Genomic DNA, 27,750 nt, shown 5'->3' with positions numbered 1-27,750 from the left:
TTTTTTTTTGGGGGGCTCGAAGTGGAGTACGATCCAGTTATTTAGTTAGAAAAAAAAGAATAAAAAAGAAAGGAAAGAAACGAAGAAAAAAAAACCAAGGACCTATCACGTGGAACTGGTGCAGGCTCATAGCCTGCCACCAGCCAGAAAGGCCCAAAATGCTGGCGTAAAGGCAAGAGTATTCTGGGCTAGTAAGTGCATAACCACAGCAGTAGCATATGATTTCAGCAGAACCAGTTTTACGAAGAAGGCCTTAAACTCCATGCCGTGAATGAATTCTTCGTCAGAACAGAAAGTTGCCCGCAAGGCCTCCAAAACAAATACATTCAGTGCCATCTTCTGAAAATCAATGCTCGTAGGAAAACAAAACTGACAAAAACTAAAAGAAGTCCTCGAGATTCTGCACCTCGCGACCATGAACCATGACTGTAACTTGATTGCTACCTATCTGATAATTCAGCCCGACTTCCTCAAAACCTGTTCAGACAATAAAATGTTCCTTGTACGAGTGGAAAATGTCTCCCAAAACCAATTTTCTTCTCGTTGTTTCGAATCAGCCATGGCCAATATACAGTACCTTTGATTTGAACAGGCTTATACATGACTACTTGCCAACAGTACTCTGCTTGGAAGATTGCATTAAAAGTAGAAATGACACTACATGTGAATGGTGGGGTCTAATTGCACTCAGCTCGACCCTTTCACTGGATTACGGCAAAAGAGAGACCGTTTCTATCGTACTACTAGAATTCACGTGCCCGCTGATAGATCCTCTCAAACTAGCAAGTTTGTCATCACTGGTAGCTTTGTTATTTAAATTATTTTTTATTTGAAAAAAATATTAAATTAATTTTTTTTAGATATTTTTTTACGTGTATATATCAAAAATAAATTTTAAAAAATTATTATTTCAATATATTTTCAATTAAAAAACACACTCTAACACCTTACTAAATAAATTTAAGGTTTATACTCTCCATCTTAGATTCTTTACTGGGCATTTCAAAAATATTTCATATAAATACATTAAAGGTAAAAAGGTTATTTAAATTTTTAATACTATTCATCATGTTCATGGCATTTAGACATTTATAAAAATACATAATTAATATATACTGGAGATGACAAATATAACCTCAAATTTAAATAAGTTTTGAATTGACCATGTAAGTTTATATTGTTCTAAATATAGACTCAATCTTACTTAAACTTTAGAGGGCTCACCACCTCGAGCTCAACTTTTTATGATAGGGATTGAGATTGGACTTTAAAGACCCACTATCCTGAGAGCAGGTTTGGGATAGTAGTGCCTCAATTCATCTCTTCTTAACAAGTGGTTAGGTTCAAGATCTCAAACTCGAACCAAGTCATGCTCCCCAACCCTTTATTTTTTAGGTATTCAAGATTTAATATTAATGTGATTTTTTTACCATAATTGTATTACAACAAAAGATATTTTTATGTTACAAAATGGTGTTACAACATTCTTATGTTAGGACTTGGCTCACAAGAAAACCTTTTTTTTTTTACACTTAATAATATCACCACCAATCATTATAAGTTATCATCTTATATGAGCCCCTGTCATAAGCTTGTTTACTTATATACCAGGATACACAAAAGACATAATGTTTCTCTACAGCTCTTGTATTAATCACCATTATTAACTATTCATGCAACAAATAACATATAGCATTGAGTGATACACTCCTTCTATATATGTGCTAACTTAAACATTATAAGGTTTTTTATATATTACACAAAAGAGTTGTTTTAAAAGAGTTCCTGGACTACAAATCAAACATTTCACCTTCAACTTTCAAAAGTCATCGACCAACTATGAAAAAACTCAAAATCTCTTTAAACTTGCTCCAAATATTTTCTCAGGATCACATTAAAATATCTATATGCATGGACTAACAAATATATGATTGCCAATAATTAAGAATCATATCACCATGACATGAACCAAGTTATCTTCTCACAATATGAATGAGAGTTTTAATTTGTGTATGGTTTTTGAAATAAAAAATTAAGTATTTTATTTTTAATAACTAGTTTGGCTCACATCATTGATACTCTAGTTTTGTTGTTAGCTAAAACTTGGGTTTACACTTATGTATTTAAACATGCATGGATTAGATATACCTCCAAGTTACCAAACTTGGGTTTAAACTGAGGTTGGTCTCGACCGTATTGGAAAGAGGCTTTCTTGTGCAACTAATTTCGTTCTTTGATCAATCTTGTCACTTTTATGGTATCTGCCAAGGTATAAGATTGTTTGATTTTAACACTTAAACGAATCTTATCCCGAAACCATGTAATAAAACAACCAATTAAAAAATTTTCTAGCAAACCTTCAACTTGATGTGAGAGTCTCTCAAAAGCCTCTTGGTATACTGTCACCATCATGTTTTGCTTACGACTAGTCAAGGCTTCTAATGGATCCTTATAGTTAGTTGGATAGAACCGTTGTTGTCTAACCTTGGTAAACTCATCCTATATTAGCAGTCTCTAAAACTTGGTCAACCACTTATGCCAATGTAAATCAATGCCCTCTAAATGGAAAGAGGCCAATTGAACCTACTAGTTTAGAGCAATATTTTGAAATTCAAAATATTATTTTTCATTGTAAATCCATCTAATTGGATCATCTCCATTAAATTTTGAAAAAGATAACTTGAGATTGTTGTGTTGATGATTATTAATGAGGTATGGGAGAATTAGTTGTTGCTATGAAGACTCTTCATTAGCGAAAGGGTTGATTTCAAGAGAATTACTGTTGAAGTTACGGGTAGTACGAGAAGCATTAAAGTTCAGTCAATACTAATTGCAAGGTAATATTAACTTGATCAAAACTCAACTTCTATCAAACTAGGATTTCATTAACTTCATTGCAAAACTTCACATTTGATTTGCCACGAGTATCTATGGTTGAAACCAGGAAGAATCAAGCTTTGATACCACTAATAGGATTAATTTAAAAAAGAAGGAAGAAGAATGAAAACAGAGGAGGGTTTACGATTGAAGTTGATTTAAAGCATAACTCTATTAAAATATCCCCCGACATTTATAGCCACACAATACACAACATGAATTAACATAACAAAATTAACAAACAGAATGACAAACAAATAACAACGAGATACACCATTATTTCACTACTACTGAACCACATTGTTGTCCACCCTAAGATAATACAACTACTACATGTTCTTATAGCTTGATCTGTAGCATTAACCAATATTCTTATGCATATCTTTTGGACTTGATCTTTTGGCCACATTGATTGTTGGCCATATTCATATGCGTATCTCATGATTATAAATATCAACATTTATTATAATTTTATTATGATTTAAAATTACGATAATGAACAATAACATAATATTTCATTAAAACTTTTTATTACTGTGTTAATATATTGTTTATTTGGATTTTATATGCTAATTGTTTAATATATTTATATAAGGGTGTGTTTTGGATTCTAGTAGCGGTGACTATTTAAAGCATTTTTTATTTAGAAATATAGTAAAATAATTTTTTTATTTTTTTTAAATTATTTTTTATATTAACACATTACAACGATTTAAAAATATAAAAAATTATTTTAAAGAAAACAATTAAAAATTTAAAAGAATATTATTTACATTATATTCCTAAACATAGCCTAACTGTTCTGATCTTGTCCAGCCCGCCAAAAAAAATCATCAATGACCAGCCAAACCTACCCGAACATTCCGTTCAACATCGATATCTGCCCTCAAATCCCTTTCCAGTCATTACCGAACACAGTCCAGGGCAATTTAGTAACACCAACCTCTAACTTTTAAAAAACTTCTCAAGCAAGACCGCCCAATTATTCCTAACAATTACCGATCAGCGGTTAAAAATACACTTTGACTGCTGTACAAGAACTGATTGATTTGACCAAGGAAAAAAAACAGATACATGGTAGCTTCATAAGGATTATTTCTAGAGAGAGAAAGTTAAGGTTCTAGAGAGAGAGAGATTCTGAAAGAAACAGAAAGATTTTATTGTTGTTGTTGTTCATTGTTTTTCTCTTTTGGGTTCCCTTCTTTTTCTCTCACCATTTTCTTCACCTCTCTCTTTGTTGGTGGAGAGAAGGTTGAGTTTGTGTCTTTTTTTTTATATATTTTTTTATTTTCTTAAAAGGAAATTTAGGGTTTGGTTTGTTTGTTGGTGAAAAGAGAAAGGAAACCATGAATGTGATGCGTAGATTAAAAAGCATGGCTTCAGGTCGAACTTCTATATCATCCGATCCTGTAAGTTTGAATCTTTTCTGTTTTTATTTTGAAAATTCTTGCTTGCTTGGTTCTAAGAAAATGAGGTAAATAAATGAAAAAACAGGAGCTTTAATGTCTACGCTCATACCTTTTGGATTTTGAATAAATTTGGTCAAGAAGGCTCTTGCTTGCTTTATGGTTTCCAATGGATGATAGCTAAATTTGAAACAAGGGGGTTATGTGTTTCTCTTTTTCTTCCATTTCTTTTCCTGCATGTTTCTCGATTTTATTTTTTTTGTCGAGCTTGACCACTTTTTATTGAGTTTGGACCGATTCCTGATTGGGCTTATGTTCTATTTTTTTTTTAAAAAAAAAATTCTCAAAATTCCGTGGTTTTTCTTATTCCTTTATGGGAAGCACTGGGTCTAATCTGTTCTTATTTTGTTTTTTGTTATAGAAGGAGATGATATTTAGTAGTTGGAATTAGGCTTTCTTACTTTCGATGTGGTTTTAACTCGTGGGGCCATATATTATAGCAATTCCCATTCTTGGTGTATCTTCATTTAATCCTGTGAAGAGGTTTGATTGGTTGGCTGATCTATATCGGTTAACATAATGTTTGTAGCTAATATGTAACATCAGATTCTATTATTACCTGATGATGATTATATTACTGTGAGCGCTATTTTGATTGTGTACCAACCATGATTGTAATTTCTAGCAAATGTTACTGGATCTATTTAATGCTATTTGTTTATTTGGATGCCCAATGGTGAAAGTGAAGTTTACCGGTTGTTTTTTCTTTAGTGTGTTGCTGTTGTGGTAGGTGGCACGTCATGCTGCAATTCTTGGTTCTTTTCTGAGAATGGTTAATATGTATCTTTATCAGCTTTTCCTTTTTTAAATAAAGGTGAAGCCAAGATGGAGCGCTAGAAGAAAGTTATTCACATAAGATGCGGTGTCCTTTTATGATGATAACAATGAAATCTTATGATAGATTCGCACTTAATGATTAAATGCCTAAATAGAATCCTGGTTGATATTGAGATTCGTTGTATTTCCAAGTGCTCACTCGAAGAAGCATTAATTAGAGTGCAACATCTAGTTAAATCCTTGAATTATGAGTTTTTGGATGTATCATTTCTGTTTACTTTGGTTCTACCTAGACTGAATTTCAAGTAGTAATGCTGGATATGTGTTTTAGTAATCAAGTTGCGATATTGACCTGTCTGTAGTCTAATTATTTCGGTTCTACCTAGGGGTAAGTTTAAGCGGTCATATTGGATGTATGTTTAAATAACCAAGTTGCCATATTGGCCCCAAGCTTATGAAATTATTAGCGGCCGAGGTATTTATTTTCTATATTTCTTGGATCATCTGTTGATTTTTGAGAGTAGGCGCTTCTTGTCTTGTCCTAAAATTATATTTTGCAATAAAATCTAATTATCATAAATGGATATGAAATGGCTGTGCAATAACACTAGCAACTGAATGTGAGATACAATGGGATATATGGTATAATTATATTTGTGAAAGTGTAAGATGAAGAAGAAAATGTAGTATGCTATTCATCTGATTTCTCGTGGAAAACATGATGTTTTTCATGTAGGGTGGGGATGTTGGAACAAAGAGGGCTAAGGTTGATCAAGAAATAGAACGAAAGGTTGATCAAGAATCTTATTTAGTTGAAAGAAGTGTCACAGATCAGGAGCAGCATATGGCTTCTACATCACAGGAAAATGCTGCGAGCACATCCAACATTACTTCGGTGGCAAGAACAGAAAAATCAGGCTATGATCAGCTTCCTAAAGAGATGCATCAAATGAAGATAAGAGATGAAAAAACCACTTTTCATGATGAAAAGGTAAGTTTTTATTTATAACTAACCCCACTCCACCTTAAACACCCAACACAATTGGGGAGATCTCAGTAATATTTTTGTAAAATGATGTAGGAAGTGGAAGCTGTCATTGTGAGTGGCAATGGGACAGAAACTGGTCAGATTATTGCAACCACAGTAGGTGGTCGGAATGGACAGCCAAAGCAGGTTATTTGACGACCCTGGTTGAATGTTCTTACAATTTATGGTTGTTGTTTCATCACATATTTTTTCATGTAGCTAGGGGGCATTCTGAGTGTTTTTATTTGGAACTTCATTGCCATGGCTGTTTAATAAAAGTAGATTTTTTCCATGTCCTGAAGAATAATGCATTATAGATTTCCACTTGCATATGTGGAGATGTAATGTTTAGGCACCTTACCATCCCTCCCAACTCTCGGGTCCAGCAATACCATGCTAAGGAAGCCTTTGAGAAAGAATGTTATCGACCCTAAACTTCTCTTTATGTCACACTTTAACTATTTTAGATTCTTAGGGCTACATGTTAATTTTATACATCATATGGGTTAGTTTTTGACCATTCTGCTAAACATATCTTCTTTTTCCCAGACAATCTCATATATGGCAGAACACATGGTTGGCACGGGTTCATTTGGTGTTGTCTATCAGGTCTGTGGAATTAGCCAGCATCTTGTGTGCAACCACAATCGTTTGTTGTTTAGCATCTATTGTGTTAATAATATTATGTTCTGTTATTTTACTTTTTATTTTGGTTGGCAGGCTAAGTGCCTGGAAACTGGTGAAGCAGTTGCAATAAAGAAGGTATTGCAGGATAAGAGATACAAGAACAGAGAACTTCAAGTCATGCGCATTCTTGACCATCCTAATGTCGTTCAGCTGAAACATTGTTTCTATTCAACTACTGAAAAAGATGAACTATATCTTAACCTTGTTCTGGAGTATATATCTGAGACTGTCCATCGAGTTTCAAGGCACTTTAACAGGATGAATCACCAACACATGCCCATTATATATGTTCAACTTTATACTTACCAGGTAAACTTTGTAAATATTTTTTTTAACATGCCTTTTCTTGGTTTATTTTGGATACACTGCGATTCCTATGGTGTTGTGCTATGGATATTTGTCTAAAAAATTATGGTATACTGTTTCATAAGTCAAGTTATTCTACTTAATGGCTTTGTAGATTTGCCGTGCACTAAATTACTTGCACCATGTGGTTGGGGTGTGCCATCGTGACATTAAGCCGCAGAATTTACTGGTAAGTTTTCTTTCTGCCATTTTCCTTTGGCATCAACATGAAAAATGATAGAAGTCTTTCAATCCTTGGCTATTCATAACCACCAAAATTAAAAAATTTCACCCGTCTAGTTTAGTTTCCTTCACGTGAATTCTGTGCTGAAGATTACAAATCCTCAGTAACAAGTGGGAGAATATGCTGCCACAGTCCAGGACATGCTATTTTTTATGGCTTTCCTGCAATGAGACTAGAAAATATTTCCTTTTAAAGGGGAGTTGAAAGCAATTGGTCATCACCTCATCTTCATGACTCTGCATGATTTATGCAATATATATAATGGAAGTTTTTGCAAAAATTACAGCAGCTATGTGATGTTTTGTTGTTTATATATGTGGTAAAGGATTACTTTTTGAGGTTTTGTTGAATTCTGCAGGTTAATCCCCATACTCATCAGCTAAAAATCTGTGATTTTGGTAGTGCAAAGATGCTGGTATGTTAATTATGTTACTTTCTGTAGTGGATATTAAATTATGCCAGTGATGTGTTAAAAACTCATCTTTTTTTATCTTCAGGTGCCAGGGGAACCCAACATATCATATATCTGCTCACGGTATTATAGGGCACCGGAACTTATATTTGGTGCTTCAGAGTACACAAGTGCCATTGATATCTGGTCTGTTGGTTGTGTCTTGGCTGAACTTCTTCTTGGACAGGTGGGTCTATATGACTTTCTTTTCCTGTTAACTGGTGAACTTGATGGCAAGTTATAGAATATTCTGAAGAATAATTTCAAATGCCTCTCTGCTCATGTTAAAAATTCCCATGCCCCTCCAATACTACTGGTGTGCATGTGGTTAGGGCTCTCTGTTCCTGAGCACACATTAATCACCATATATATATTCTCTTTCATGCTACTTAGCTGACGGCTTCTGAATTCTTTTCTACAATTTAACATTTCTTTCTGGCTATGGAAATGAAGAGGGTTTACTAATCATGTAATGTTTGCCATTATTCACTTTTTGCTTATTGATCACTTGAGTTTGATGCTGTGATTGTCAGGTTATTTGCATGTTGGTTCAATGAATTATTCTTTGAATGCCAGGGTACACGATGATTTCTGATGCTTACTCAATGTTGCATTTTGCAGCCTCTTTTTCCTGGGGAAAGCAGTGTCGATCAGCTTGTGGAAATTATTAAGGTATGCTATACCACCTTCAAGCCCTTTGGTTTTATGTTATACTTATCTACATGTTGGGTCCAATTCTGAAGTGTCCTTTCCCTTTCAATGGTCATAAATTAGGTCCTGGGGACACCAACCCGTGAAGAAATTAAGTGCATGAATCCCAATTACACAGAATTCAAGTTCCCTCAGATCAAGGCTCACCCATGGCACAAGGTCTGTTCACAATTTTATCAAAAGGATCTTTTCATTGTGATAATTGGTGTATAGTTATTGGTGAATAACAGATTAATTCTCAAATTTCAGATATTTCACAAACGAATGCCACCTGCAGCAGTGGATCTCGTATCAAGGCTGCTTCAGTATTCACCAAACATGCGGTGCACTGCTGTAAGTGCTGATACTGCTTTAGATAAATTTAATCAGTTTCGAAACTGTCCAACATTTTCTTTCTATCTACTGCCTTTTTAGTTTGAATTGCTATTTTTCCTTGTAGAATTGCTAATTTACGCCCAACAACTTCTCTTTACTGGCTGTCAGTTGGAGGCATGTGCACACCCCTTTTTTGATGATTTGAGACATGCAAATGCATGTTTGCCTAATGGCGCGCTACCTCCTCTATTCAATTTTACTGCCCAAGGTAAACTAATATAGTATTTTGGTCGCCAGTTTTTTCACTAAAGATTCTCTTTGCCTTTCTCATGCCTATTCCTAATGCCTTTGCAGAGTTGGCTGGGGCATCAGCGGGACTGCGTCAACGTCTCATTCCTGAGCATGTATGAAAAGGAAATTGACGATGGGTACACGGTCAGAATTGTAGCCAAATCAGTGCAACTGGATTTTGAATGGCTCAGTCACCCATGCAAGCATCCTGCCTGCACAAATAATTCAGACCAAATCAATTTTCTATCTTCACCTCGTTAGTTACAACGAAGTGAGACCTTAGACTAGGTAGAGGGTGATGGGAGGTAGGCTTTGCCAAGATTTTGGATTGAGCTTGAAGCATAATTATTTGACGGGGGCAGGATCTCTTGGCAACGGGGTTCCAACATTTAATATATTTAGATCCTGACTCTTTCTTGTAAAGTGATTTACCGAAAATTACTTTCAAAACTTTTATGGGTTTGTTTTTAAAGTGTTTTTTTCATTTTACTTTGGATAGAAAAATTCCAGTCAAATGAAAATGTTGTAATTTAGCTTAATTTTTTAAAGTGTTTTTTTCATTTTATTTTGGATAGAAGTGTAAAAGTCAAAATTATCTGATTATATTAAATTTGATTGTTAATTTTTTTATTGTTATATATTTTATTTTGAGTGTTTTTTTCAACTTTATTTTTTAGAATTTTGTTTTTATTTTTAAATGAAATAATTTATAAAATTATATATATTTATTTAATTTTATCATTCTTATCTGAAAGATTTGATTTTTATCTTTTTAATAAACTAGAATGTGGTGTGCTAAATGCTGCAAGGCATGAAAGACAAGGTATTGTGATTCCCCTTCCATGCTCCAGTTTCCCGTGTATAGTTTGCCAGTGTTTGTGGAGAACTAACTGGATGGATGGAGTTACATGAGTTAGGATGTCTCGGTGCATACCTTTCTTGCTTGCCTCCTGTGTCACAAAGAAATTCAAGTTTATGAGAATTTCATGGTTCTATTTACTACGTCTGTCTTTAGCTGATTGTTCCCCGGGTTTATTTATCAAGCATTGGTTTGGTTCTGCTGCACTGGGCTCCAATGTTGGCTTGTCCTTTGTGGTGGTTGCACGATCTGTATCTGAGAAGCCTGGAGAGATGGTGGGTTAAGGGCACCTTGTGGTCGCTGTTTGTTGAAACTCTGCTCAACTTCTACTCTGGTTCGAGCTGTGAAATCCTGTGCAGTACACATTTCTGTTTAGTTAGTACCCAAAAGTGGATTGATGCTAAGCATCAACCTTGGAGGGCTGGAGGGGAAATCTTGCAAATAGCTGAACTACTCTATTAACCCCTTAAAAATAAATCTAAGGGGAGAAAATAATAGATAATCAAGCCTTCTACCAATAATCTCCACAAGAGCATCTTCCTTCTATGAAATGATGGAAACAATTTGAATCCCTCAAAATGATATGACGAGCATATACTTTGGACGCGTATTTCATAGCAGCATGGCAGTCGCCGCAAACACGGAGATTCTTGAAAATACGAATTGGTGCTCCTTGTGGCACAGTGAGAAGCCCAAAGGCAACAGCTAGCTTCTCGCTGTGATAAGCTAGACCAAGCTCCTTAACTTCATCATCTGTGTCATGAAGTGCAAAACTCATGTCTGGCACATAACCAGCCTCCTTGATCAACATAATAATTTCATCTATCTTTGAATAAATCTCATTTCTCAATGGATGGCTTCTATCTTCAGACAGAAAGGTGTTCACTTTGCTGTTTGTCTCAATCCAACTGTACCCAGGTTCCTTCCATATTCCCCTGGACCTCATCAGTCGTCTGATACTCGCAGCATCTTCCCATTTACCAGCTGCGGAATACATATTAGATAACATAACATAAGGCATGGAGTTCATGGGTTCCAATTCAAAAAGGTTCTTAGCTGCCATCTCTCCCAATTCAAGCTCCTTATGTACCCTGCATGCAGCAAGCAGGGCCTTCCATACTACTGCATCTGGTGCTACAACCATTTGATTCAGTAATCCTTTGGCCTCAGCAAGTTTTCCTGAGCGCCCCAAAAGATCAATCATGCAAGCATAGTGTTCAGGACCTGGTTTGATCCCATATACTTTATCCATTGCTTCAAAGTAGGCACGGCCACTTCCCAAAAGACCATTATGGCTGCAAGCAAAAAGTAAACCTATGAACGTGATGTAGTCTGGCTTTGTTCCAGTGGCAATCATTTGATCATAAAATTGTAGAGAATGCTTTCCTCTGCCATTTTGTGCATATCCGACTATTAGAGCTGTCCAACTGATGACATCCCGAGTTGGCATATTGTCAAAGGCACGATTTGCATCGACTATACTGCCACACTTAGCATACATTGTCACAAGAGAATTATCAACTGACAAGGATGACCCAAGACCAGATTTAACTAGGGTCGCATGAATCTGCTGTCCAAAGTCCATAACTGTCAGTTCTGCACAGGCACTCAAAACGCTGGCAACAGCAATTTGATCAGGATATACACCTGAAATTCTCATTTTACAAAATAACTTGATAGCTTCCTCATAAGAGCCATTATGCGAGTACCCTGTAACAAGGGAGGTCCAAGAGACAACATCCTTATCTACCATCTTGCTGAACACCATGATTGCACAATCTAACTTTCCGTGTTTGGCATACATGTCAATAAGAGCATTATTGACAAGCTTATATGCTTCAAAGCCAGTTTTGATTATCAAACAATGGACAGAAATTGCATTTTGCATAACCTTCATGGATGCAAAAGAGTTCAAAACAGATGGCAACGTATATTCATCAATCTTCATATCTCTAGAACGCATTTTTTGGAAGAAAGATACAGCTTCCTCTTCAAATCCCTCCCTCACACAACCCAAAATCAAGGAATTCCAAGAAACCTCATCATCAAACTCCATATTCCCCAACACCCTCTTTGCACTATTCAAGTCCCTGCATTTTGCATACATGTCAACCAGTGCACTCTGAACGAAAATGTTAGCACCAAAACCAGTCCTGACTATGCAACCATGTACTTGAGACCCAAAATCACATGCCATAACCGCTCCGCAAGCTCTCAAAATACTTGGAAAAGTAAATTGATTAGACTCAACCCCTTCAGTTCTCATGTTTCGAAAACACTCAATCGCTTTACACCCATAACCATAATGAGAATATCCAGCAAGCATAGCACTCCAAACTGCATTGTATTTGCAATCAGCTACCATTTCAAAAAGACACTCAGCTTCAAAAACACATTGGCACTTCGCATACATGTCAACTAAACTAGTAACAACAAACACATTCCAATCAAACCAAGTCTTTATTGCATAACCATGAATTTGTTCCCCTTTTTGAAGCAAACCATTTGTCGAACACAACCCAAGAACACTCCCTAACGTGTATTGACTTGGCCTTTTTCCTTCAAGCTGCATTTCCAAAAACAATTCAAAAGCTTCATTTTCAAAACCATATCTACAATACCCCGATAAAAGACTCGTCCAGGTGATCGAACTCTTCACTGGGGTCTCATAAAACAATTTTTTCGCTTCAGTCAATCTCCCTGAATTGGCATAACCAGCAACCATTGTGTTCCATGAAAACTCATCTCTGTCAAGCATTTTATCAAACAAATTCCGCGCTTCATCAATTCGACCCCGTTTTGACAAATCTTTGAGAACCCTGTTCGATTCTAGTCTTGAATAACTAAATCCATTTGACCTTGGAGCACTGTGTAGACAATCACGAGAGAAATTTAAAAATCTTAATTTGTGCATAACCGCCAAAATTAAGAGTCCTTTCAATTTGGGTGATTTCAACTCACAAACCTTGGTAGCTACCGTACAGGATTGGAAGAGGAAAACGGTAGAAAACAAAGGAAGGACAAAAAATGGTTGAGAAGTAAATTAAAGAGCCTAACCCTCCCTGGAAAATCACTGTAGATGTGCACTCAAAAAGACTGTATCTTGAAACAGTGTAGTGAACTTTTTGCCTGTACTCTTCAAAAATTTAACATTGGTTTTGAAGGGATTAAAGTATTTTTACTTAATTTTTTTTTGTTATTTTTAAATTTATCATGAATAAATAAATATTTTTTTCATATTAATTATGCTGTTCAAATACCAAAATATTTTTTGAAGTAGAAAAAAATAAACCTAACATAAAAGAGTATTACTTTTTGAAGTAGAAAAAATTAAACCAACATAAAAGAGTATTTTTATATTTTTAAAATGATTTTTCATTATTATAATTTAAGTTAAAAATAATTTAATATTTTAAAAAATATAAAAATAATAAATAATAAAAAGATCAAAATACTTGTAAAATTAAAAAAACTAAAATTGAAATAAAGGGGTTTTTGATATTTTTACAATAACTTTTTTATATATAAAATTATAAAATCAAGGATAATTTCATATTTAACTAAATAAAAAAAATTGATACGTATCTTCACACTCAAAAAGAATGGGACGTGCCTGTGCACTGTAGATGGCAAATATGATACATCTTATCATCAAAAATATATTTTTATTGTGTTTTTTTATATTATGTATGTTTTTAGTGATGATTTGATTTGTTGTCGATTAATTTTTTATTTTTTTCTCTTTTTTTTATTAAATTTTGTAATTTGATATTTTTTATTATTGATATTTCAACTTCAAACCTTATTTTTTAATTTCTAGTTTTTGATCTTAAGCTTTTTATATAATTTTTATTTGTTTTTAATTTTATTTTTAACATTAAATCTTAATTTTACCAAATATCATATTTTTTAATTTAATATTTATTCTTTTAATTTTTAATTTTTTTCATTAATCTTCTGTAAAAGTATTTAAATAGATGATATTATGTTTTCTAATTTGATTTTCATTGTTTTGATTCCTATTCTTGTTCTTTTTATAAAATTTATTATTTTTTTTAATTTTACCTTTCAATCAAAAATTAATTTTTTTATTTGTTACGTTAATTTTTATCATTATTCTTTTTATTTTTTCACCTTTTTACTAAAATTTTTTTTAATTTCATCCTTTAATTAAATAAAAAACTCATTTTTTAAAAAAAAAATTGATCTTCATTCTTTAATTGCTATTTTTTTAATTAATTTATATAATTAATTTTTTTTCAATTTTATCTTTCAAAAATTAATTTATTAAAAATTAAATTTTATTATTTTTCTAGATTAGATACTTTAGATTTAATGATTCAGATTACAAATTTGAAAAATTAACATAATTTTTTTAAAAAAAAAAATTGTAGTTTTTTTTTATTTTTTTAACGGTGTTATTCAAATCTCATGTAAAATTATTGCATCCAAAAATTCTAACAGATTATTATATTTTGAAAGAGAAATTATATGTAAAATTATTCTTATGCAAGGGGATTGTCTTCTCTTTGAGAACAATGCCTACCATGTACTGCAACCTGCAAAATAATTGATTAAAAGTTTATTTTTTTTTCTAAATCCTTATTTTTTTCTAATTATTTTTATTATTGTTTTTAGTTGTTGATTTATATGAAAAAATGAAACAAAAATCCAAATTGCATTTATTCATCTATTTTTTTTTCATTTTTAATTTCCTAACAATAATTGCCAGGTTTCGTCACACTGGTGGCTTAAGTTGATTCACAGTTTGCCTTCGAGGTAATAAAACTAAAATCTCCTGGAATTTTATAATAGTTTATTTCAAAAAACTATCTTGGATGTTTTCTAATATTGGGAAACATGTCACGCACCAAGCCAAATGATAAGAGGAAATAAAACAAAAGGATGGAAAGAAACTCAAGATTATGGTCTAAAATTGATGTTGAGACATTGTACACCTCACCATGTTCATGTTTGTAATACACCGTTGATTCTGATGTCGAGTGTGGTGAAATGTGAACTTGCTTTTAACTACCGACATCTTCCCTATACCTAGTGTTGACTGGGTGTTCACTTGGTCTATGAAATCCAAGATAATTTTATCCATTGCGCACAAAGCACACCTGCCAACGAATAACCATGACTAGCTAATGTTTTTTTTTTTTTTGGGTGTTTGGGCAGCTTGCGCGTACCACAACTAATCCTCACGGCTCACTAAATATCTTGTGAACCCATAGGCATGTAAGACACCGCGGAGGTGACAAGTATGCACGTCATGGCTCGAACTCAGGTGTAGTGAAAGGAGACAAGCCCTTTCTACCACTAGGCCAAGCACTGATTTGCAAGCTAATGTTTTTTTTTTTGTACTACAAGCATGGGTAACTCTCTCCGACCACTATTTTTTCTTTAATGGATGATCATAGTGAAACATACAAAGAAACTAGATATTTGTTTAACATGTGGAGCGAAAAGTTTATTTTTATCCCTTTACTTGTAAGTTGATATATTTTCAGCCCCTAGAGTTTTTAACAAATAAATTCTGGTCCATATCTTTATTTCTTTTATTATCTCATCCCTAATTTCAAAGAAAAGATGGATAGTAGCAAGATTTTAGTTGAAAAAAGAAAAAATTATTGGTTGAAACTAATTCTAAAAAATATTAATAATGGTATCAACAAGTTTATTTTTTCCGAACGGAGTTTTATAGGGTTATTTTTACACTTTTCAATAAAAGTAGAGATGGCCACAAATATTTTTTAGATTTTAGTTGAGTTTCTGTTTTTACATCAAATTTTGGGTTGTTTTATAGAAAAATGAGTTTATTTAGATTTATTTACAAATAAAAAATAAGTTTTTAGATCTAATAATTTTTTAAAAATATTTTTAGTTACCGCAACAAATAATATGTTGTTTGACACCTATAGCTACGTGGTAGTACTTTGTATTTTTAAAAAGAATAAAAGAAAATTTATTTTTTAAATAAAGACTTGGCATGCATTTTTCAACAATTGTTTACACGTTTAATATAAAAAATATTATTTTAGTATAATTCAAAAATATATATTTTAAAAAATAATTATCACCTAAAAATCTTCTGGGCTATCATGGTGCAAGTTCAAATATTGCAGTCGACATTTCTGAATTTTCTTCTTCATAGTTCATTTCTGTTTCGTTAATTCATTCTAGCTGGTGATTGAAACCAAGAAACCACCATCAAGCCCAAGAACAAAACAATTCTTTGGTTTATTGCAGGGGTTGAGAATCTCGTGCCCCGCTGCTAAGGTGTCCTGGAAACCAACTCGACGTTTTGCAATCATTCTCTTTTGTTTGGTGTTAACGTTGCCCGCTTAAAAAACGAAAAAAACATGGTAAATTTCTCTGTAGGATTGGCTAGCAAATTTTTAATTATCAATAATTGCTTTAGGATATAGATATATACTTAGATTGGTGGCTCCAACGATTCTGTGGGTCGTATAAAAAAAATTAAATTAAAACAAAATTGATGAGATGGTTACATTTTTTAAAAAATAAAAAAACTTAATAATCAGATTAAATTTTAAATTAAATTTATAATAATATAAAAAAATAATATTGCCCCGGATAAAGATGAGTCACGGGTAAAGATGAGTTACATGAAAAGCTAGTTCACGTGAAGTTATAATAACCCTACATAAAAATAATATCAACAATAATCCATTATAAAAAAAAACACTTGAAAAAAAAGATCTAATACATTTCCGTCTAATATTACAATCCAATGACCTGAAAAAGAAAAATTCAACAAAAAAAATATAAATAAAATAAATATTAAATAATAAAATAAAAATAAAATTTAATATAAATAAAATGAACTAAAATATTAAGGAATGTAATTAGAGGATAATTTAATTAAAAAAATAATTTTAAAAAATCAAATTTAAAAGTATAAGAATCAAATCTGAAAAGTGAAAAAATTAAATTGACAGAAATTTTTAATTTAATGGATAATCTAAGAAAAGAAAATCAGTAAAAAGAAAAAAAAATTAAAAGAATAATAAATCGAATGATTGATTTAAAAATGTGAAAGGCTTGGCTATAGAATTGAGGAGGACAGGGGGAAGGGTGAGGGAAAAAAGAAAAGGCCACACGCGCCTCCCAATAAAAAAGGCAACGTCGCGAGGATTTAAACGTCGTCGTGAAAACAAAAGTTTAGCCGCTACATTCCTTCATGTACACCATTTGAAAACTACACGAAAACCTACGAGCGTCCGCACCATTCCCCCATTTTGCCGCTTTTTTTAGATTGAATAATATTTTATCTATCCAAAAATAATAAAGTATCCGCGCTCAAATTGGATAACAGTTGAAAAAAACCAAAATGCAAATAAAAAAGGCCCTTAACCCAAGAGAAAAACAATTCTTATTCAAGAAAAGTGCAGTAATTTTAAATGTTTATTTGCTGAAAAATAATTATTTTTTAATATTTATTAGTATAATAAAAAATAAATTTAAAAATTATTTTTAATATTTGATTATATTATAAAGAATGAGTAATATTTTATTTTTTTAAGTTTATTAAAATAATAATAAATAAATCTTATAAATTGAAAAATATAATTATATAAATTATTTAAAATAAAATAAATAATGATTAAAATAATAAAGATTAAATTTAAAAAATAAAAAAATTAAAAGATGAAGAAATTAAAATAATAATAATAATTATTTTATAAATTATTTCAAATAAAATAAGTAACAATCAAAAGAATAAAGATGATAAATAAAAAAATTTGATTAAAAAATTATAAAAAAATAAATAAAAATTATAAAGATCAAAATTAATATAAAAATTAAATTATAAGAGATTAAATTAAAAAATATTTTAAAAAATATATATAATAATTAAAAATTAAACAATTAAATTTAATATAATTAGTAAATAATATAATATTTTTATATTTTTTAAAAAAATATTTTCAATTAAAAAAATTAGAAAATATTTTCTTGAGGTTGATCGATGACCGTTGATCTTGAGGTTTGAGGGTTAGAAATTAGAAGAGACGAGTACAAACGACAAACCCAAAACATGGGATGGACATATTCGGAGGCAGAGAGATCCTTTTCTTTCGATATCCAGCGAGCAATAATTATTACCCTTACTCACAGCGCTCTCTCTCTCTCAAAATATAAAAAAAGTTTTTCATTGCCTCAAAAATTTCAAACAGCTCAAGGAAGTACATCCCCTCGAATTCAAAAACTTGTTAAAAATTAAGCACACCTTTCTTTCAAATTCTCATTTTTCGTACAAATTAGAGAGAGAGAAAGAGAGGGGGGGCGAGGGGGGAGAAAATGATGCGTTCTGCAAATTCTTCACTAACATCACCACAATCCGATGCCATAGACTCTTCACCACTCCTAGCCCATTCAATTGCCAATCACCTCCTCCGAAGCCGCCGCCTGTTACGCCGTACACCACAACTCCGTGGCGCCGCCGCCCGGATCCTCCGTCGGGCGAGCAGCCGTCGAATGATGCTCCGAGAACCGTCTGTTCGTGTTCGTGAAAACGCGGCAGAGCAGCTTGAAGAGAGGCAAAGTGACTGGGGTTACTCGAAGCCGGTAGTTGTTATTGATGTTTTGTGGAGTTTGGCGATTGTGATAATAGCTGGTGGTGTCCTGCGGTTAAGTTTGGAGGAGAAGCCAAGGGTGCCTTTCAGAGCGTGGATTGTTGCGTATATTTTGCTGTGTTTGTGTCATGTTGCCTGTGTTGTTGTTGAGTATAGAAAGAGAAGGAATTTGGGGTTAAGAGAGAGTGGGATTTTGAGTTCCGACTCAGGGGATTCGTTGGATTTCATTACTCAACAAAGTGAAAATGATGGTCAAAATACTAGGTAAGCATTCGCTATTTGTCATTGTTTTGATCGTGTGTGTGTGTGTTTTGTTTTAGTGTAAAATAGAACAAAAAGGTTTGTTTTGGTAGAAATGATGGTTTAATTAGCTTGCTTCGCTTGCAAAGTTTGTTTGTTCGTTCTTTTTTTTTTTTTTGTGCATGGTTGTGCGATGCGCGGTTTTCAGCTTTATTGTTAATGGAGTTATTTTGGGACTTGGTGAGAATTGATTTTTTGATTCATGTTGTTTTCTGAAAATTGACAACAATCTTGCAAGATGAATAAACTGGGAGCAATTCTTCTTCTTCGCTGTAAATTGCTTAACTGCAGTGCATTTGATGATGCTCTTTTATTGTTATTATTACTATTACTATTATTATTGGAATGTGAAGATTTGAAGCCCATGGATTTTATGAATTCGTAGATATGCGAATGCTTATGCTCTATTCTTACAGTGTTGCTAAGCGTGTGGAATCTGCAATGACGACGTTTTCAATTATATGGTGGATTATTGGATTCTACTGGGTTACGACTGCTGGTCGCCAAAATGCGGCAAAGGATTCGCCTCAGCTTTACTGGTTTGTTTGAACATATTTTTCTTTGATGTGTTTTAGCTTATGGCTCTCATGCGTTTATTTATGCTAATTGGTTTTACTTGTTTTGCTTTGCAGGCTTTGTATTGCATTTCTTGCTGCTGACACGCTCTTTGTAATTATTTGCATTGCTGTTGCATGCCTCATTGGTATTGCTGTTTGCTGCTTCCTACCTTGTATAATCGGCATCTTATATGCTATGGCAGACCAGGTAAAAAAATAACCTGAACAAAATTTATATTAAGTGAACTGGCGATGCAATAAATGAATCTATAGGGAGCTAGAAGCGAGAGCAGAAATATCGTTACTCTCTATTTCTTGACATCATAATTTTGCAGTTTAGGACTTGGAAGAACTTGTCTTCTTTTCACAGTCATAAATACAAATTAGATAAAGCTTGGTGCTTTAAATCTTACCAGATTGAGTCCCACCTCCAAACTCCCTTTAAATGATGACAAGTGATGAATCTTTACCCTTGCTCTTTTTTCTCAACCTTTAATGCCTCATCATGACTTTGTCCCTCTGATGAGGTTGGACCCTTTAGACTTAACATTTCTAACTTCCTATTGGTGGGAAGCTGGAGCAGTAGAACAACATTAAGGTTGAGAAGAATGAGCATATGCTGCTCCAACCTGCAAAGCCTTAAAGTCTGGAGTGTCGGCTTGAAGAAACAGTAACCTGGTGCACTGTTGATTATGACGACGACCACCACATTTTGTGTGAATGATGCCTAATTAAGTTGCATTGTTGCTTAATTTTGAGGACTGTAGATTCAGGTCTTTTTCTTTGTAGACCATTTTGATTTGTTATTCTTTGTGATCTTTAAAATTAACTGGAATAGGTGTCCATTTGAATTGGGAATAATACATATGAATTATCTTATTGGGCAAAGTTTAGAATCAATGCCCATCAAAGGCTTCATGTCCGGGGAGTGACATGGACAAGTGTAGGGACGTCATTGTTGTCTTAAAGCAATATTCTTTTTATTTGTTTTTTATTTTTTATTTTTTAAATCCGGTGATGTAGATATATTAAAGTCTGAGCTGTCGCATGTGCTTTGGGTACTGGGCAATGGCTTTGCTTGCCAATTGTTTTTGGTCATCTGACCTTTTTCTTGAGATTCAGAAGGCACTGCCCTACCTATGCGCAAAGAGTTGTCATTTCTGTTTGCATTTCATTCGTAGATTGCATCTTTGGTCCTTGTCCTGCAATATTCTATGCCTAATCTTGCATTGCCTTTAATTCGAAAACAGGAAGGAGCGACTAAAGAAGAGATTGATCGATTATTAAAATACAAGTTTCACAGGATAGGGAATTGTGAGAAAGTTAATGATGAAAGTCAAGAGTCTTTTGGTGGGATAATGACTGAGTGTGATGCTGACACACCCATTGAACGTGCCCTTTCCCGTGAAGACACGGTAAGTATCCCAATGGGAATTATTGTCTCTTCTAGAAATGCATGCACTCTCTGCCTTCTAATGGTAAAAGGATGGGGTGGGTTGGGCAGCTATTGGGTCTAGAAGGCAAATTGAACGTGAAAAGTGGAACAATTGGCACACGACTATTTCAGAGGGATAACTCGCACCTCTGCATTGAACCCGAAGCTTTACACTGTAAACACTCTGGTTGGGAAAGGAACACGGGGCACCTTTTTTTTTTTTTTTTTAATTCTTGACCGAATTCCCTCATCGTACTACCCATGACGTTGGTGTATATAAATATTAGAAAAAAAACTAATGGCTGGATATCAATTTGCAACCTCACATGGTCTCCTTCTCTCAACGATATGGTTACTTTAACGTTTGGGGTTGGTTCCCCATTTTCAGCTCTTTATTCTTGATTCACTTCTGACATGAATATTTGTTATAAACCACAGGAGTGTTGCATTTGCCTTTCTGCCTATGAAGATGGAAGCGAACTACGTGAACTTCCTTGTGGTCACCATTTCCACTGTATGTGCATAGACAAGTGGCTTTGCATCAATGCAACCTGCCCTCTCTGCAAGTTCGACATTCTAAAGGCTGACAGTCAAAGTGGCAGTGAAGAAGCATAGAGATCAGCCATTTGGAGTAGACATCTTCCCTAGACGAATCATGTGGCCCTGTAGTGTGGAGCTGCTTTTCTTTTGGTCACAAGCAGAGCATCTGCTCTGTGCTTTTGATAAGAGTGACCAAGCAATCTGTGCATTATTATTATTATTATTACTATCTCCGAGTTCTGGAGGGTTGTTTTTTTTTTTTTTTTTTCTGTGTAAAGATGCAGTTTTCTCTACTTCCCCTCTCTGTATGTAAGTGACAAAATAAACATGCTCAATTAGATGGTGGTTCCTCGTGTGCTAAATGATTGCTCTTACCTGGCATATGTGAATGGTTTACGCTTTGCATGGATCCTTAACGCTTAGCATCGATGTAAAGTGTCTGTAACGTGTGAATTTCATGTAATATAATCGTATTTACTGTTGCTTTTCCAAATACTTTTGAGAAATGAAGATCACCAAATTGCTTTTACACCTATATATATATATTGGCAGGTACCAGGGATCAGTAACTCCTAAGCAAATCAATGATAATAAACTATCAACTTTTACGATCTCATTAATTTTTCTGGCTCTATTATTTCGAGGAGGCAAATAATTTTATTTTTATAATTTCAGAAGAAATTAAAAAAACACAAATATATTAACTGATAATTGAAAAAACAAAAAACTTGGTACATTTGATAGTTTAAAAAGAACTTTAAACCACCTATATAATAAAGAGGTGAAAGAAAATACAAAGAGCTCAGCAGAGCCGGTATCATCTGGTGATCAGATGCTTGCGATGGACCCTACCAACGCTACGGCACAGCTTTCATCATTGCTCTTCCATGCACCAGCCGGGAATCGAACCCGGGTCTGTACCGTGGCAGGGTACTATTCTACCACTAGACCACTGGTGCTTGTTGGTAACCATCTGCCTTTGGTAGTTTAAATAGATTTAACTACTTGTCGTTTTTGACCCTTCCTTTGCTAGGCAAACTAATTCTATATTTTTATTTCTCCCCTGATCCCTGAACTTCTCCATTTTTTTTTAATTTGAACATCACATCTATTAATAATGAAATTTTCTGATTTTAACCATTGATGTATCTTATTTAATGGTGTTACTGTTAAAATAACTCCATCAATATATTCTAAACTGAATTAGAAAAGAATTACTATAAATACTAATTTTATTATTAACTCACCAACAATAGCACAATTTCATTAATAAAAACACAAATGACATGATATATGGTTTTTTTTTCGATGACATATTAATATAATTATTTTGGTATTTTTTTTTTGAAAATTTATTTGTATATTTATTATCAATAAATTTATCGACAAATTATAAATTACAAACAAATTTTTTTTGATAAATTATTTTTAATTAAAAGTCCATTGATAATATATATACCAACAAAATTTTTTATCAATAAAACTGTTAAATTTAATAATGAATGTCGGTAGCAAATAAACACATCCACTAGGGAGGGAAGACACTAATAAATAAATAAATAATTTCGGCTGGACTTAGATAGATTGAACCAGAAAAGCTACGGTTATACATGCAATTCTCCCACCTAGAATTGAAAAGAATAAATGGAATAAGTTAAAATAACACCCCCGAAAATCAAGAAAAAAAGAAGAAATAATGGATAAATTACTGAAAGTTAAACAGCTTCTTAATTATTCAGAACTGATATTTTCTTGCACAAACTTTTCCGGGAAATTATGCATAGAATCAACGTCCATGGCAAGCTATTTCTCTTATTCAGTTTCCAAGCATTTTCGATCCATACTAAGATAGATAGATAGTTCTTCAAGTTTGGGAAAGACTTTAATTGATCAGCTCGAAGGTTCGGATAGGAAGTTAAATAGGAAGCAACGAGAAACAGGCATGTTGTTTCTTGTTCTCCTATAGGGTTTCGCACCCTCGCCACGCGCGTGATATTCAGGAGCGTGCGTGCAACCATGTATGAAGGAGAGAATTATTACGACGTATTGACTTGAGATTGGAATAGTTTAACATTCAAAAGTCAATTCTCCAATTAAAAGTCAATTTATGCTGGCAAACAACCCTGACCAAGACTCCACGTTTATATATATATATATATATATAAAAAAAAAAAAAGAGGAAAAAGATAGAGTAAAAGCTTGTGGAAAACAATCCCCTGCATTGCGGGACAACTCGATTGACCTGGTTCTCGAAGGTTTGTAAGATAAGGTGGTAAGCAGCTCCGAAGTTTATCAGATGTTGACTGCGGTGTTTTGAGCCTCGGACGCTACTGCATGTAATAACAAATACTAATATGGACACTTACATTAATCTAAAAAAAAATAAGTACTGTATTTGATCAAAAACTCTACCAGAATTATGTGTATAATCTTAATTGAAAAATGGATGGGGAGAGTGCTGCCAGCCCGCAGTTTATTTTATCACCAAAGAATATTTGTAGCCCCCAACTATCAACTAGTTCTCGATTTGATCCCCGGGAAAAAAAAATTATTTATTGGTTTTCTCATTTACTGGACATCACGTAATCAACCCTCTACTTAATTTTTTTTCCTTAAATTAAAAAACAAGGGGGCCTAATTTGTCTTAAATAATGTTTTTTTTTTAAATCTCAATGATCCAGTTATATACTGGGCAATGCTTGAAAGATAAGAGATCAAATTATGAATTCTTGTTGTTTGGGGATCCAATTGAGAATTATATTGTAGTTGAGAGACAAATGAGTCTCTTGTCCTATTTAATTTCTTTTTTTTTTTTATTAATAATGGATTGTCAAAATTAGAATCCCACAACATGATGCGCTTTGTCATTGTTGATGATTCAGGGTCCTTTATTTAGAAACTTTTCGACGGTAATTTTACTTGTATTATTTATTGTGCTCATATATATATATATATATGGATTTGAATTCTCTCATGTTTTAAAAAATTGAAATGGGTTGTTTTTAACTCCATCTAGATCATTCATTTGCAACAAATGCGCTAATGATCTTGTTAGATTTCAAGGATATGTCAATGCCTCGTGCATAATATAATCGCAATTATCACTATTTAACATTTATAAACTTAATTTATTATACAAGTTGGTATATAAATAGATTTTGAGGCGTGAATATTACTATATTTAAAATATTAATTATTTTTATTATATTTGTTGTAGGCTTAAAACAATATATATTTAGAATGCAACAAAACCTTAAACTTACAAACAATAAATTCTATAAATTTATTAAGAATTTCTGTTTTGTTTCTAATAAACATAAATAAAAAGTTTGTAGAAAAAATTAGAGAAAAAAAATATTTTTTAATTGATTTTTGTTAATATCAAATTGAAATTTATAAGAAAAACAACACTTTTTCAAACTGATATGTATATAAAATTTAAAAACTTACCTCTTTAAACCAAAATTATTGTAGAATTCAAAAGATAATTGTTCTGTTAAATTAATTAAATAATTTGATAGGAGATGTAATCCATAATTAAGGAGATGTAATGGATAATTAATTAAGTAACTAATTCGAAATCTAATAAATTAAATTAAATTAATTAATTCCTAAAATAAAAAAATGGTTTTGTTGCAGTGATTATCCCATTGGATTGAAAGTCTGAAACAATGACACTTCCTAACAAAAAAAAAGAAGAAAAGCATGTTGATAGATGGTCATGCATTAGCATTTTTTTTATATAAAAATATAATTTATAATTAGTAGAAGCCGGAAATAAGAAACTAATATTTCCGCAAGCAAAATAACAACAATAATCAATAATGCAAAGCGTCCTGATACAATGGATCAAGATAGATTCTTTTGTATATGATATGACAGCAAAACAATTTATTTAACTAAAAGAAAATTAATTTTTTTAAAAAATATTATTAATAAATTAGTAATGATCTCCACGGTCACAATAATGTTCAATTTATTTAACTAAAAGAAAATATTTTTTTTAAAAAAAATATTATTAATAAATTAGTAATGATCTCCACGGTCACAATAATGTTCAATTTATTTAACTAAAAGAAAATAATTTTTTTTTTTGGTCACAATAATGTTCAATTTATTTAACTAAAAGAAAATATTTTTTTTAAAAAAAATATTATTAATAAATTAGTAATGATCTCCGCGGTCACAATAATGTTTGCATGTAGACATCTTCTACTGCCCACTAAAACAATCACGTAAATTTCGCATTCCAAACAGGTAATACCGTTCACAACCGCATCATACATAATTCTTTCCATCCATTACAGGCAGCGCCGACGTACGCAGGTTGTGATGTTGAACATTTGTTTTCGGGCACAACGCCAAATAATATTCCGGCACTCTTAGTCTCACCGACACATTAATGATACCGTTCTCAAACCCTTTTGGGACCTTCATTAATCTATAACTCAAAAGGATGAAATGACCCTCTGGTAAGTACTCTCGATCCCATGAAATCACTCAGGGTCAAAGATATCCTGCAATGCCCTTCTAGGGTTATAAAGATTTCTCGTATTGACATGTCTGTTTTTGGTCCCATGAAGGATAGCTTCCTCCTCCGTGCCGGTTGTTGTTTCGCGACAGTTCAGAGGGTCCGTTCGAACAACGTAGGCGTTTTTCTTCACCGATCTGCCATTAATATGTAAGTCTTCACATGATATAACAGCGATTTCTAGGCCTGGGGTGCGGGAAGACGAGGTCTCCTGCATATTGAAAGGCGACGGAGAATTTCTTACCCGTGATTGTGTTTTGAGAGACTAAATTAAGAAAACAAAAAAATTGAGCTTTATGGCTTAGGCTGTTGTTCTATTTAGATTATGAGGATCGTGAGCATGTCGTCCCGCAAAAGTCAGGTAATGAGTGGAAACTTGGGTGTTTATTTGATGGCGCTACTATGCATAATCATAGTTATTAAATTTTGTCTGATATGATTGATTGATGGAGTATTAGTTTAGAAAATTCGATTGATCGTGAGATATTTTCTTTTATTAATAAAAGGTATTTGAGATGTTTTTTTTAAAGGTTAAGCATACAGCCTGACATCCCACTTTATTTATTTGTTTATTTATTTATTTATTTTAAAATAAAATATCACTTTATTTATTTGTTTATTTATTTATTTTATTTTAAAATAAAATACTTTTTAATTAATATTATTATAATAAAATCTAAAAATCAACCAATTATGCCTTGCTTTTCAGATAAGATTAGAAATTTTTATAGTAACATTGTCAATTAGTTTGTAAAAAAAAATTATATGACTCTAATATACATAATATTTTTTAAAAAATTGTTCATAAATATCTAATAAAAATTTATTTATTTTTATTTACTTATGTTAATTTTTATGTTGTTTTAAAAAAGTAATCATTGTTTATTTTTTAATATAGTTGAGCTATAGTTATTACAACAAAAAAATGTTTTTCAATTAACAATTTCTTTTCATATAATACTAAGTTTTTATTTAAATTGGTATTATTCTTATAAAAATATATTTTTACTAGAAAAAAATCATGAATAAAGAATGAGGACTCTGGATAAAAAAATATTTATTTTGATTGAGTTAGAGTTTTATTTAAAAAAATCATGCTATTTATAGAAGCACATATTTTTTATCAAAATAAAAATGAAATGTTTTGATAAGAAAATAATATTTTTTCTATAAATGAAATCCTTTCTTTAGAAATTAAATAATCTAAGATTATTTATTCTGGATAATGTGTAGATTAAATAAGAATAAGTTACGAAAATCGTGGAGCTCACGGTCAGGTAGGAATATAGAATTTTGTATTTGCCTGTCCACCGCATATAATTTGTTGTTCAGACAACTCTATTCAAGTGCTAAAACCAGTATTAGGGACCGACCATTAAGGATTTTTCCTACAACATGACAAAAAGGTGTTCGGTGGGAGCTTCTAGACCATTACAGCGTTATTGGCGGCGCCTTTATTATAGCCGGCAACGATCAGATCTCGCGCATGTCAAGGGATCTACCAAACGGGGCAGCCAACTGGTCCTTTTGCTCTTCCGTCAGATATTTGGTGCTGTTCCACTTGTTTTATTTTGCAGACAACTTTTTTAAAGGTTGGGGGAACATGACTCATGCAAAACGCAAAAACAATGGTCTAAGATGGACTAAATTAATCATGTAAATCCTTATTCATAAATTATAGATAAATAGAAAGATCAAAGCCAGTTTGGCCACGTCCACCCTTCCTCGCGCCAC

The 27,750-nt window shown here is 32.7% G+C and overlaps 3 protein-coding genes and 1 non-coding gene across 6 annotated transcripts; 2 read left to right on the top strand and 2 right to left on the bottom strand.

Moving 5' to 3' along the window:
* Positions 1-3,956: 3,956 nt before the first annotated feature.
* Positions 3,957-9,625, top strand: LOC105124910 (shaggy-related protein kinase theta-like). Of its 3 annotated transcripts, none has more exons than XM_011025108.1 (13): positions 4,135-4,286; positions 5,857-6,111; positions 6,202-6,294; positions 6,697-6,756; positions 6,868-7,143; positions 7,295-7,369; positions 7,782-7,838; positions 7,921-8,061; positions 8,496-8,546; positions 8,649-8,744; positions 8,835-8,918; positions 9,069-9,168; positions 9,255-9,625. In XM_011025108.1, the coding sequence occupies exons 1-13, from the start codon at positions 4,224-4,226 to the stop codon at positions 9,308-9,310; spliced, it is 1,407 nt and encodes a 468-aa protein (XP_011023410.1). In that variant the 5' UTR covers positions 4,135-4,223; the 3' UTR covers positions 9,311-9,625. The 3 variants fall into 3 exon arrangements, with proteins under 3 accessions (XP_011023409.1, XP_011023410.1, XP_011023408.1); XM_011025106.1 differs by lacking the exon at positions 4,135-4,286 and adding an exon at positions 5,139-5,221; XM_011025107.1 differs by lacking the exon at positions 9,255-9,625 and having other exon boundaries at positions 3,957-4,286; positions 9,025-9,096.
* A 475-nt stretch (positions 9,626-10,100) lies between these two features.
* LOC105124912 (Tetratricopeptide repeat (TPR)-like superfamily protein) lies at positions 10,101-13,167 on the bottom strand. The gene is made up of 2 exons (XM_011025109.1): positions 10,566-13,167; positions 10,101-10,401 (listed from the first exon to the last, which is right to left on the bottom strand). The coding sequence occupies exons 1-2, from the start codon at positions 12,962-12,964 to the stop codon at positions 10,377-10,379; spliced, it is 2,424 nt and encodes an 807-aa protein (XP_011023411.1). The 5' UTR covers positions 12,965-13,167; the 3' UTR covers positions 10,101-10,376.
* Positions 13,168-18,088: 4,921 nt separating this feature from the next.
* On the top strand, positions 18,089-22,014 carry LOC105124908 (E3 ubiquitin-protein ligase At1g63170). Its single transcript, XM_011025101.1, has 5 exons — positions 18,089-18,917; positions 19,370-19,492; positions 19,586-19,718; positions 20,761-20,925; positions 21,384-22,014. Exons 1-5 carry the CDS (start codon positions 18,379-18,381, stop codon positions 21,558-21,560), a joined length of 1,137 nt encoding a protein of 378 aa, XP_011023403.1. The 5' UTR covers positions 18,089-18,378; the 3' UTR covers positions 21,561-22,014.
* Positions 22,015-22,373: 359 nt separating this feature from the next.
* Positions 22,374-22,444, bottom strand: TRNAG-GCC (transfer RNA glycine (anticodon GCC)). The gene has a single exon. It is a non-coding gene; the product is annotated as a tRNA-Gly (tRNA).
* Positions 22,445-27,750: the final 5,306 nt, after the last annotated feature.

The sequence above is a fragment of the Populus euphratica genome, unplaced genomic scaffold (genome assembly GCF_000495115.2).
Source record: "Populus euphratica unplaced genomic scaffold, PopEup_1.0 scaffold32.1, whole genome shotgun sequence".
NCBI classification, from domain to species: domain Eukaryota; kingdom Viridiplantae; phylum Streptophyta; class Magnoliopsida; order Malpighiales; family Salicaceae; genus Populus; species Populus euphratica.
This window is presented reverse-complemented; position numbering and strand designations above follow the sequence as displayed.